The following is a 12,686-nucleotide window of genomic DNA, read 5'->3' on the forward strand; positions in this document are numbered from 1 at the left end:
TTTAAAGCAAGTGAACAGATGGAAGACAATCAAGTTACAACTTAACGTAGAACTCCTTTTTGAGTGTATTATTTCCATTGTTTGAGCTTTTTATGGCCATGTAGAAACAGTGACTTTACCTATGACTACTGTTTGCTAAAGACTGAGGTTTAGGCATCAGGAATTTTTATTAATGCAATCATATCTTTAGTCCTCTAATACTAGTGCAGCCTACTGTTATTTTTGATGAAATAGTCCTGTAGGCATGTGCTTATGTATTCTTAGTGTTTCTTCTTGTTATGAGAAGTTTTGGCTTTGATGTGCTGCTTAAATTTCCTCTGAGTCATAATGGTAGCTGCCAAACCATTGTTTTTGTTCTATTTGGACTTGATTCTAGTTCTACAGTTGTTTCCTCCTAGGGAGTTAAAGTCCATGAGCTTTTATTAAGATAAATGTCAGTGATTTGGAGTGTATTTGCATAAAAAAAGCCCTTAGTCTCTGGTAGGTTAAGTCATGTGTAATGTTCAGTTTTAAAGGAACAGTGACTACAGGAAATATTGGATATAAAAGTTGTTGACCTTTTCTGCACAATAGAATTTCCCTTTCTATTAAATATTGAACACTGTCTCATCAATAAGCTGTCAGCAAACTGAACATCCTCACTGATCATCCACTGTTTAAAAAAAATCACAAACAATTAATGCAACACCTCGTAGAAATTACATCTGCGAGGCAAAAGATGGTGACCATTGGTAGGATTTCTAAAAATAAGGGTTGCCAAAGTGAAAACATCAAGTCAGAGTTCAGAATTTGCTCTTTGCAGCAGCTTTAAAATCAGGAACTTCTGCGTGTCCCAGCCAAGTGGCTGTCACAAATCATGACTTGACACCAGTCTTGCATGTAGTAATTACTTATTTATATTAAAATAAGCTGGCATCAGTCAGAAGCTCACAATTTATTTCAAATTACCAATCTGCTACCTACATATTGCAGTAGCTGACTGTGTTTTGACTTTATATGAAGCTGGGTTTTTTTTCTTTTGTTATTAGACAATATTGTTTTAATAACATTTGTAAGGAGAAGGAGTATTTCTCATGCATGTCTTGCTGCATCACTTGAAAATTTGAGGGTGCCTTCAAAATTTTAGTTGTCAGACAGAAGTCTGCTCAGAGTTTGCAGCATTGTTAATGGATTTAATGTGTTTAAGATGGGCTCTGTAGGACTGGAGTTCAGCAAGGCTGTCAAGTCAAGTATATCCTGCAGCCCATCCTCTCCAGTGAACTATTTGAGTGCAAACAGATGCTTTAGTGTCCATTAGATTGATGAGTCAACGCCTCAAGTTCCAGGCATCTCTTACATGATTTATTTTTCTGAACTTACTTTCGATTCCTAACATCTTTTTTTCCAAATATTGTTTCCTGAAAATTGCAACTTTCTGCAGGAAATGAGCCAAGAGAACTGAGAAGCCTAAAGAAATTTAAACGGCTCAGTAGAAAATAGAAGCTAGAAAAAAATGAGGAATACTGAATGCACTCACGTATTTATCAGCAGAATTTAAACAAGTAGAGGGCAGGCAGCTTTAAGTTGAGAAGCAAAAATGAAAGGAGGGCAGTGAAATAAGGGAAAATGAAGGACATGCAGTTATGTGGGAATGGCTGAAGAAGACTTGGCTGACCATCAGCTCTAGGAATTGGCAAATTTGAGTCACAAAGGAAAATAAACTGCTGTAGGGACAGAAGGAGGCAGCAAGGGGAAGATGAGGATGTGAAGTGCATTCAGGTTTTCCTGTTACGGCAAATGCATGAGGATGTATCAGGGAGTTGCTACAAGGTGCAGCTCTGGATGGGTCAGATGAAAAGAGGTGATAGGGACAAGATGGAGCACGGGGTGACAGAGTTAAGTGGAAGGTGCAGGTTGGTGGGAAACAGATGGAGGTGACCAGGTGATCACACTCACACTTCTGTCTCTCAGGCCCTTTCTGTTTACTTTGGCACTGAAGAGTTTATAGTACTCCATTCTGTTTCAGTAGATGTGCTGTTTATATAATAAAATAATAGATATAAAAAATAGATATAAAACTGCTATATGTAGTTGTGCACATACCTTATAAAGAAAACAACAATTAACATGTATATATAAGAGACTGTTATATATATATATATATATATATAACAGACTTCCACTAATATTTTTCTTGTTTTTCTGAGTCAGAAGAGTGAAGGGAGTGAATTGCCAGCTGGCTGTTTCAATCCACAGCAAATGAGAGTATAAAAAGGTGAAAAAATAGCATTTCTTAGCTTGAGCTCAGTAGGGTGTGCCTGTGTACTCTTGGGAACTGTTTAAAGGTTCCCAACAATTGGGTAAAGTCCAGTTTGCAATCGTACCATTCTGTTGATCTCTTCTTTCTGTTCATTATGGACATGGTTAAACACAAATCATGGAAATAAATGAAATCATGTGGGCTCAGTGCTTTGCTATTAATGTCACATGTTGTCTTCACTCCTTTTGCCAGCTCATGTGAAGTCAGGTACTTGTCAGTTTTAGCAGCAGTGCTAGAAACAGCACAAATGCAGGAATATCTGCACCTTTTGGTCATAGCAGGTGTCATAGAAATCAGGGATAAAGTGTCCAAAGAAGTGCCCTAAAGACACTTGCAGTGTCTCTGCTGCTGTAATATGTGCTTTGTAGATGGGAATCAGGTCTCTGTGTCCATTATCAATTTCTCACACGCTGTGAAGGGTAAAACATTAACACAGAAAGCGGGCGGGAAGTGGAAGAAAGCCTTGCAGCAGCATCAGTCAGCTGAGAACTGTTATTGTTGGAGGCCTTTGCAGCTGAGTACAAATGTGCCTTTTGTTTTCTTAATGCTGTGGGGCAGAATTTGAAGCTCTACAGGTGTGGGGCTTGTTCATTATTTCACAAAGCATCTTGGATTAATATCTTTTGCTTTTCCTTGATATTCAGCAGCTTGGTGGAGAGAAGTGTGTCTGGGAACACAGCCACAGAAATAACTGGAGGCACACTCAGTGCCCTGATTTCTGCTCTGTCGATGTTTTTGAGCAGTGGCCTAATAGCAGAATTGGCTGTGCTATTGTTGTTGTGGGCTCCTGCCCATTCTGGAGCAGGGTATCCATGGAGAAGATGCCTTCGTACCAATGAACACCTGGTGTGTGACTGCTGGGGAACATTAGGAGGGGCTGGGATTGTTTATTCCAAGAATGTCCCAGTTTCCCAGCTATAAATACAGGGAAGAGAGGCATAAGTAACAACTCTGTTCAAATATCTCCCCAGGAGCAGGTACTGAATGCTGGAGCATTCATTTTGAAAAAGTGCTGTTGGGAATTGAAGGACTGTGTTGCGTAGCATTTACTTCTTTAGGAATAACAGGGGAGCTAACTGAGGTTTGTCTGTGAGCACTGCTGTAGCATGAACTCAGTAATGGAAAATTCAAAGAGCTGTGTGATGGACTGTTACATGAATAAATGTGGTTCGTGTTTTATCTTACCAGCTGAAAATGAATGCTTGCAAAATGCTAAAGGTCTGTAAATTGCCTTTCATAAGAAGGAGCTCAGGCAGGGGCTTAGTAATGGAATTGGTCCCCACTGTCATGGTTTGACCAAAGAGGCAGCTAAACAGCCTCACTCCCTCCCTCTTCCCACACCCTGCAGGAGGACTGGGGAGACAATCAGAGGAAATAAAATTAGGATTTTTGAGTTGAGTTAAAGATAGTGAACTAAGACAGAAAAGGAAGGGAGAATAATAAAAGTAATAGGAGGAGGACGATGACAAAAGAATTAAAACATACAAAACAAGTGATGCATGATCCAGCTGTTCGTGGACCAGTGTCTACTCAGTTCCTGAGCAGCAGCCCCAGCCAGCTTCCCCCCAGGTTTATCACAGAGTGTTTGGGGTTGGAAAGGACCTCTGGAAATCCTCTAATCCAGTCGCCTGCTAAGGTAGGTTCAGCTGGAGCAGGTTGCACAGGATGCTGTCCAGGTGAATATAAGAAAACAAATATTGGTACTGCTGCAAATTAGTTATTTTATTTGCCTACCTAGTAGAAACTCAATGCAGGCGGTCTAATTTTCTGAGGCAGGTGTCATAAATTATAATATTAGCTTTGGATCTATTAGAACATCATTATATGAATGAGAACTAGTTCAAGATTTTAAGTTTATAAAGTCTATGAGTACCCCCAGTTTTACAGCTACATTCTGTCTGTTTCAGGTTTCACAGAATTTCATTAGTTATTGTAAAGGCTGAGATTTTCATCGTTCAGTGCATTAAATCTTGTTGTTTCTTTTTTTTTTTTTTTCATGGCTCCATGTCAGATTAAACTTGTAGGTGGCTGCAAGGTTTTTTTCCATTAATAAACCCACATGATTCTCATTGCTGCTTCTTTGCAATGGTATCAGTAGTTGACAGGCAGTGATCTTTTTCCAATCTTGGAAATGGGCTGTTGCTGTGGTAGAGGCCATTGCTCACTAATGGAGACTTGCTTTCCTAAAGTAATCTAGAATTTGTAGAGCATTCCTTCTGCATTTGCTTTGCTGCGTTTTGAGCTTGTATTTTTCAACTAATTACAATTTCTTAGGCAGACAATGTAGGAGACCTGTTTGTAATTGAGTCTAGGTAATTAAAATAGAGCAAAGGAAACAAGTATATAAATGTACTTGTGTGTTCCCTTTTTATTATCTGTGACTTTCAAGCTTGGCTTCCTGCTCCTGATAATAATTTTTCCTGGTTTGTGTTTACCTGGCAGGTAAAGCAATTTTAGCTGGTGAATTATATGTTGTCAAATTGAGAGGAATTAGCTCTTTGATCTTGATAAGTGACCTATTATTGCATTTATTTTTTCCACAACTTTTCCTGTGCTACTGTTGTAACATAAACATTTGACACCAGATGCTAGCCCAAACTTTCTCAGGGTTTGGGGAGTTTGTGCCTCCTTGGTAGTTTGCCTGGCTGTATGGCAGGACCCTTGTTTCCCAGTGGGCTGTGCAGTGGCACACCTTACCCGTCAGATGTTTGGGAGCTGAGTGCTTGAAGTATTTTGGTCTGCCCTGCCCTCTGACATTCACCTTTAGCTCCCCAGCACTTGAGCCCTGGCAGGAGGCAGGGTAACACAAATAGCTACGGGTGGCACAGCAGTTGCAGTTGCAAGGACTTGTAAACAGACCCAGTGCAGAGAGGAAGGAACAGGATTTCCTAAAACTCAGAGAACAACTGTGCAGGTTTTAGAGGAGAGTACTTTTCTTGGATATCACATGAAGTTAAATTTGCATTTGGTCCCACCCTCAAACACTTAGATACTGCAGACTTACTCTTCTAACAACACTAAGGAATGCTCTATTTCTTTGGAAGTGCAGCTGTCATCTTCTGGACCTTAATGTCCACTTGAATCCCTGGCTCAGGGAGCATTTAATGCTCTTTCTGCTGCCTCAGCACAGTGTGCAGGCTGTGAGGTACCTGCAGACACCCAGCAAGTGACTGCATCACTTCATACTGACTAATAGCAATTACTGTGACACAAACAACTGAAAGAGTTAAATGCAGATTTTCATTGTTCTGATTTACACTGACAGCAGAGAACTCCTGGTTGGTAATATACTGGTGTAGTTTGGAGTAAAAACCTGAGAATATATAATGCAGTCAATAATAATGATGATGATGATGTAGATGTTACCTTCACATATTGCAGTGCACGCAGCAGCATCTCTAAGATGTTTTTACTGTGATTTGAAAAATATCAAGTGTGCTTTTTTAATCAATACAGTTATAATCAATAAATTACATTAATCACATCTAGTGTCAGTTCAGAAGCTGTGATATAGCAGTTGATAGCAAAGAAACTTCAACTGTTTATATATCATATTCACAGTTGGAGATGAAGTTCTTTATTATAGCTGTGTTATTCCTGAAGAGTCCACACAGGATGTTTTTAGCACTTCATAGAAGCCTGTCGGACACCTTCCAGGTTTCTGGCTGTGCTGCCTGATCTGTAAATATAGCTGGAGGTGGTGCAGAGCAGCCCTGGAAAGTAGAGCTGGTAGTGCACCAGTGCCACAGCTCCCACACTAAATGTCCAATAGCCCCTGGATTGTTTCTTTGCTTTTGAGGCAGTGTTCACATTTTCATCTTTGTTCTCACCCCAGCTTAGTTCAGTTTGCCTTGCAGATCATCTCCCTACTTGCTCTGGGTAATGTGCCAAGTGCTCAGCCCAAGATTAAGTTACAGCCAGAGCTGCTGGACATGGAGGTACTATAACTGTAGATGTCTGTGCTTATCTTTCAGCCTTGCTGCAGCTGAATTCAAAAATATTAATGGGAAACCTCAGTGGCAGAGTTTAACTTTAGAAAAAGAGCTTTAAGCTTATGTTGCAGATTACTAGTTCTTTTTAATACTTTGAACTTCTGATTTCTTTTTTTTTTTTTTAGTAAACATGAAGGTAAAGAGGGTTAAGCTGACAAATTTTCTCATGCAAGTGGAGGAGGCTCTTAGGCCTCAGAAAGTATGATGGGTCAGTTGACAAGTTGACTAGCTCAAGGACTATCCCAGTTCTTAAAAGCATGTGATAATAATCTGAACTGTTAACATATGCAAAATTGTTTCACTTGTTGTTAGATTGACTGCAAATATTAGGAAGTACAAACTGCAGAAAAATTAAAATTAAACAAGTTTTCCTTCTTCTCCAGATTTAAAACATGCTGTCAGAAACTTGAAGCGTTAAGTATTTTAAAGGTGGTGTTTGCTTTCTCTGTTTTATTTTACATCTGTTGTTACAGTTCTCTTGACCTACATATCTAACTGGACACTTTGCAGTAAGAATTGAACGTCTTAATTCTAACATCTGATGCGAAATTTTTGACTCTGAAGAGTTGCCATCAAAGCGACTTTTTCTAAACTTGCTCATTTCTTAATATTTTCAAGGTTCAAAGCATATTCTTTACATTTCAAGCAGTTCTATTTTCCAAAGTTGGTATTTTGGAATATTTGTGTTGTCTATTGTAGAGAACAGAGCTTGACACAAGCAGTAGTATTTTATCTCCAGAAAACACTGTTAGGGCTCAGTGATGTAGAAGTCCTGCTCTATCCAAAGGTAAAAAAAATAGCAATTCAATATTACAGTTTGGGTGAAAATATTAGTGGATCTAAATAAAGGAGACATTTTTTACAGATCTCATCAGGTGATGATGATGTGATGATTCTTTAAAGCAAATACTCTAAACTATGTTAATCTTCATACTAACAGCAACTGTTTGCTTTCTTTTGATGCAGATCACCAGAAACTGGAGAGAGAAGCTAGAATCTGTCGTCTCCTGAAGCATCCTAATATCGGTAGGAACATTTCATTGCTTTGAACACTATTTATCAGTTTAGAAAATTTAGGGGAAATGGAAATTAACAAATACAAAGAGCAGCTCAGAAATCAAGTGCAAATATCTCCAGTCAAGACTCTTTCTTTATCACATGGTGTTCCTTACGAATTCTGCCGCGGGACGCAATAATCTGTTGGATTACTTGCAGCAGTGTGCAGTGGTCTCATCTCTGAGCCAGAGATGAGCATTGCTCTGCCAGAGCTCTCTGTGCCACGGGTTTGGGGGGTTTTGAGCAGTGTGCAGGAGGGGCTGTTTGCAGGATTGTTCATGATTTTTGGAGACCTGCAGAAGAATTTCAGCTGACAGTGTCTGTTGCACAATGAGACAGACCAATGTCAATAATTAGTGCTGGTTTTAGTGAGATGCTTATTTTATATTTTACTTTGTGTTTGAGATTCCATCCTTCCAAGTTGAAGAAAGCTCTACCCTTTTTATTTCCAGAGTTGTGTGTTCTACCCATGTCAAGCAAAAAATAAAGGTATTTTGGAGGACAGGGTGTGTCTGTCTCTTTGCTTTAGAAACAGTGTAGACAGGTAAGTACCTTGAACTTAAGAGTGTAGCTGGGTTTTTCAGTTTTTCATACACTGAATTATATGCCAAGGGTATCTCTCACAAGAATATTTGCTGTACCTGAGACTTCTGCAGAAGGGTAGGAATTTGTTTGTTATGGCATTTTTAGATTAATAAAATTGTTTGGTGCCTGTGATGACTTAAGTTTTAGCTTTCATATTTTTCAGATTCTGTACTGCTTTGGTGTGTAACTCTGAACTTCATATCAAATGTTAGCAAGTTCTCTTCACAGGGTAGTCAGACAAAACAGTCCTTCTCCAGCCTGAGAACCGAGGACACTGTTGTAGTTTCAGGCCCAAAGAAGTATAAACAATGGAGAATTGAGGAGAGCAGTCTGGGAGGATGGGCCTTGGTAACCTGAAACTGTAATTGGATCATTAACCCCAATATGTAAATGGGCCAAACTTATAACAGTCTGAAAATTTGTGAGCTGTCATCCATCTTGCATCCATTTTGGGTCCATCTTGGGCAGAGCCACAAGATGGCTCTTTATTCAAAGGTGTATCCTTTGAATAAATATCTACTTTATTGCTTTAACTCTGTCTAGCCTCTGTTCCAGGTAGCCTCTTGAGGCATCACCTGGGATGAAATCAGCTCCTTCCTATAAATGATAAATAGAAAGTGAAAACGAGCGTACCATGGCTCAAAATGACATGTCAAATTTCTGCAGCATCGCTCTTAAGCTTACAGGTTTGACCTAGAAATTTGGTTAAGAAGGAAGTGGGAGTGTTATTTGTGCTATTTTATCTCACCAAAGGTTTTGCATTGTAAAATGGTGAGAGCTATGCGAATGTACAAATGCTTTTAGGGAGGAGGTGCAGCCCTTCTGCAGCTCTGGTTACACACGTGGTGTAGTCAGACTCCAGAGCCATCCACCTGGGCCTTACTAGAACCAGAACACATTTATGAGCTTCCACAAGTTGGGGAAAATGAACAAAAGACAAGAGTGAACTGATGCAGGGGAAGGGCTGAAATGCACAGAACTCAGTTGAAACAAAAGTCTAAATTGGTCCCATTTGGTCACAAGTCCTCAGTTTGTCAAGTGGCTTGTTGAGCAGTGTAGGATGGAGTTCAGCTCCTCTGGCAGGCCAGCTGTTCCACATGCAGAGTTTGTATCTGTGAGGTTTGGCTTGGAGTGCAAACAGGCAATGACAGCCTGGGTGACAGGCAGGTAGGGCTCTTCACAAACTGCATCACCACCTGCACCAAGGTGTGCAGTTCAAGAAGGAATGGACAAGGTGTTCTGCTCCTGTTTCAGAAAAACTGCCATGTTCTAGATCTGTCTGAGAGGAGATTTTCATGACCTGGAATTACCATGCTAGGGTTTGGCATCAGATGTTGTGTTCTGTAATGTTCCTTCTCCTGCAGCCATGCCCTCAGCCAGCTAAATGATCACCCTAAAATCATTCCAAGTGCTGCCAGCACCTCACTGGAGCTCTTATGCTTGGGTCACTATGACATTCCTGTTTAAATTGTCATCTCTGCTGAGTAATGGAGCTGCATCACATCAGGAAGCACAAAGAGTGAAAAAGGAAGTGTGCCAGAGGAGGGGAGCTCAGCTCTTACAATAAGTGTATGTAAGTTAAGAAAAATAAAAAAAAAAGGTAACTATTTTTTTTCAGTGTGATTTCTGTAGGAAAGCAGAAATCTAGTTTAATTGATGGGGTAGTTTCTCAAAGATGACTGTGTACAGGGAGTTATTTTTGGAAAGCTAAATAAGGCGGAATGTTAAATGATTCTGTTTCTGTGCAGTCCTTACTGTCCATGTTCATAGCCAAGAAGCGTGATGGAAATCTTCCTTGAAGAAGTTGTTTCACTTCTTCTACAAGCAGATCTCCAGTACATCTCTGAAAGCTGAGCTTTTCTGTGCAGACACTGCTTTGCACATAACGAATTCGGTTCATTCTTCATCATCTTTCTTCTCTTCATCCTTTTCATAAATCTATGATTTCTTCTCTGTCCAGCCTTGTAGTTATGATGTCTAATGAATGGTGTAGGAAAAATAAGGAAAATGGATTGCAAGCAGTATTTTCTGTTCTCCTTTTTCACATCTCCATTTCCCACTTAAGTAATGTATGTGTGGAAGTTTAAAACCCACAGAATTTCCTCATCCTTTCCCCATACAGCTACTCCTCACCAACACTCACTGTTGTGATTTCTACCTCTTCTTACCTCAGTCCTTTAATATCACTGTAGTAAAAAGAGCGCTGCTGAATTTTCTGTGGCCATTAAAATGAGGCACAAGCCTCATTAGCTGAACTTGCAGGCTTTGCGAAGAAACTTTGAAAGGGGCTCAGAATCCTTTGTTTCCCATCAGTCTTTGCAATACTGGTATTTTCTCCTCTTCCAGCTGTGCTTGAGTAATCTGGCCTGTGCTACACTGTGGTAGGAAATTTCTAGGCAAACATAGCTCATGTTCCTGTGGTAACAGAGCTCCTGGGCTGCAGGAGGTTGTGCATTAGTGTGATTTTCAGCATTGCTGTGCTTCTCAGGGTCTTACTCTGGTGACATGGCTGTACATCAGTGCGTAGAGGGTTGCTTTTTTACAGAGTTTAAAATGGATGAAAATGTAGGTTAAGCCTTGCTGTTTGGAGCACCCAGTGCTTTATCTTTGTGAGATTGCACATGGAGTTACGATATAAAAGCTTATTTCCTTTGGTGAGCATGTACCCACACAGGATTTGTCATCTTGGGTAACTGTTACTTTTCCAAAAGTTCCATGTGTACTAATGCTCCCATTTTTTAATTTAGAAGTTCGGAAAGAAAATTGCTATGTAATCATCTCTTTACCAAGAAATCCGCTGTCATTTTCCCGATTTTCTCCTTTATCTTCTTCTGGTAAATTTTGATTTCTTGGTCTTCTTTTAACTTGAGGCAAACTTAGTTTTTAGCACTCTGATTTCTAGTCTTGCAATTGACATTTTCGGTGGTGTAACACTGTTGCACCATCTTGTTATGACGTTTGGCATGGATTTACAGCTGCTTTGCTGATTTTGGTTTATGACATCCCAAATAATGATAAAATCTGCATTAGTCTGACAATAGAAGCTCTGACCCATTCTGAAAAACTGCTGATTGAAACCTGGTGAAACCATGGAATTTTTTTTTTCCCAAGTAGAGTTTCTCTTGCAGGATTTGTGCTGTGTTTAGGTAATGTTTTCTTAATGGCAGTTACACAGTCAAGATCTCTCTGTAACTGCTGGGGGGGGGCTTCTGCTGGCTCTGCATTCCCACTTCCTTGCAGCCCATAATTCCCTGCCTCTGCCACCTCCTCCAGGCCTTAGAGACAGTGTACAAGCTGTGGCAGGCAGGCAGGGTCCATTAGCCAGCAACATCAGGCTCGAGTCTGGCTCTGATCAATCTTCATCCCTTGGCCAAAGGCAGCAGCAGATTTTACTGACATGTGGCAGCTCTTCAGGTGATAAATGAAGTTCTTTTGGCACAAGGCCAGGCTGTCCCTGAGTTGCTCTGTAAGTCAGGGTACTTGGAGGTAAGTAGGACTGCCAGGCACAGACTCAGCCCTGCTAAGCCTGAGCCTGTTTCTGTGTATCTGCTGGTCCAGCCTTGGCCAGGCTGGGCTGAGGCATTGCCACAAGAGTGCTCTGATAGCAGCAAGGCCTCTGCTCCAGCAACCACTTCCCAAGGCAGGCTGGCCTTGCCGCAGGCCAGGAGGCAGCCTCAATGCAGAACAGACTGGGACAGCACAGGGAAAGAGACAAATCCCTTATGTGGTTTCATGAGTGTGTTGGTGTCCATTTGGAGTCTGCTCATTTCCATGCTCTGAGCTGGGAACTTCTCATCAATGGCTGAGGCAATTGGTAGCACCCAAAGTTGGCGCTGCTCCTCACCGCACTCTGTGCTGGTGTCTAGCTTACTAAACCCTCCTGCCACAAAAAAAAGCAGGAAAAGCCTGCATTTTGGAGTTACTTCCTGTCCCCACTGTAACACAAAACACAAACACTCAAGTTGTTAAGTTCCTCATGTGGGAAAAATAAGAAACTGTGTATTGCCTTGTCTTTTTTGAGCAGAGAGTAATTAAAGCTGGGGGGGTGTCTCCTTTATGCACAAAAATATGCCCTTTTTGTTTATGGTCACCAAGTATGTGCATGACACTTCATAAAGCCCCAAGAATCTCAGGAGAAACACTATTAATATACAGAAAATGTGAATGCAGTAACTCCTTTCTGAATTAAGTTTATTTTACTATGGCACAGTTGTGAGTAGCTCAGCTGGTGCTAGTTAAGTTACTCTATAAAGCAAACACAGGGTAAAAATCAGGTCTGTTCAGATTAAGTGGATGTAGTTCTTTAGCACAATTTTTTTTTCTGAGCTTAATTTAAGGTTTTACTTTATGTCAAAAATATATAGTTCTTTCCTGATGGAGTGCAACTCACACCAATCCCCAGCTATATAAATTTATGCTCAGTGAATGTGGTCCTCAGGGATGTATGTATAGCTATGCAAATAAATAAATAAAACTTTTAATATAAATCTCAAGCTTTAGTTTGCGTGGGACTGATGCATTAGAGAATCTCACTTCCTTTAATTATTTTTATTGCTTAGATGAGCTGATCACTTCAACAATTTTAAATCTCATCCTTTCTGTTGAATTAATTAAATTTGCAATTTCTATCATGAATAAGGTACACCATAGTCCTTGAGAGAATTAAAATAAAATATCAAGAAACCAAATAAACCAGTGATATAGCATGATTTCATATTTAATGTAAGAGCCCATTTAGTGAGCATTATAAAATA

General features: G+C 40.2%; 1 protein-coding gene across 14 annotated transcripts in view; it reads left to right on the forward strand.

Moving 5' to 3' along the window:
* CAMK2D (calcium/calmodulin dependent protein kinase II delta) overlaps positions 1 to 12,686 on the forward strand; it is a 121,370-nt gene that overhangs the window by 40,235 nt on the left and 68,449 nt on the right. For all 14 annotated transcript variants that reach the window (XM_077176801.1, XM_077176806.1, XM_077176805.1 and 11 more), the window contains exon 4: positions 7,258 to 7,317. In XM_077176801.1, the coding sequence (XP_077032916.1) occupies positions 7,258 to 7,317 (60 nt within the window). The remainder of the gene's footprint in view (positions 1 to 7,257; positions 7,318 to 12,686) is intronic.

Source organism: Agelaius phoeniceus, chromosome 4 (genome assembly GCF_051311805.1).
Source record: "Agelaius phoeniceus isolate bAgePho1 chromosome 4, bAgePho1.hap1, whole genome shotgun sequence".
In the NCBI taxonomy this organism is placed as follows: domain Eukaryota; kingdom Metazoa; phylum Chordata; class Aves; order Passeriformes; family Icteridae; genus Agelaius; species Agelaius phoeniceus.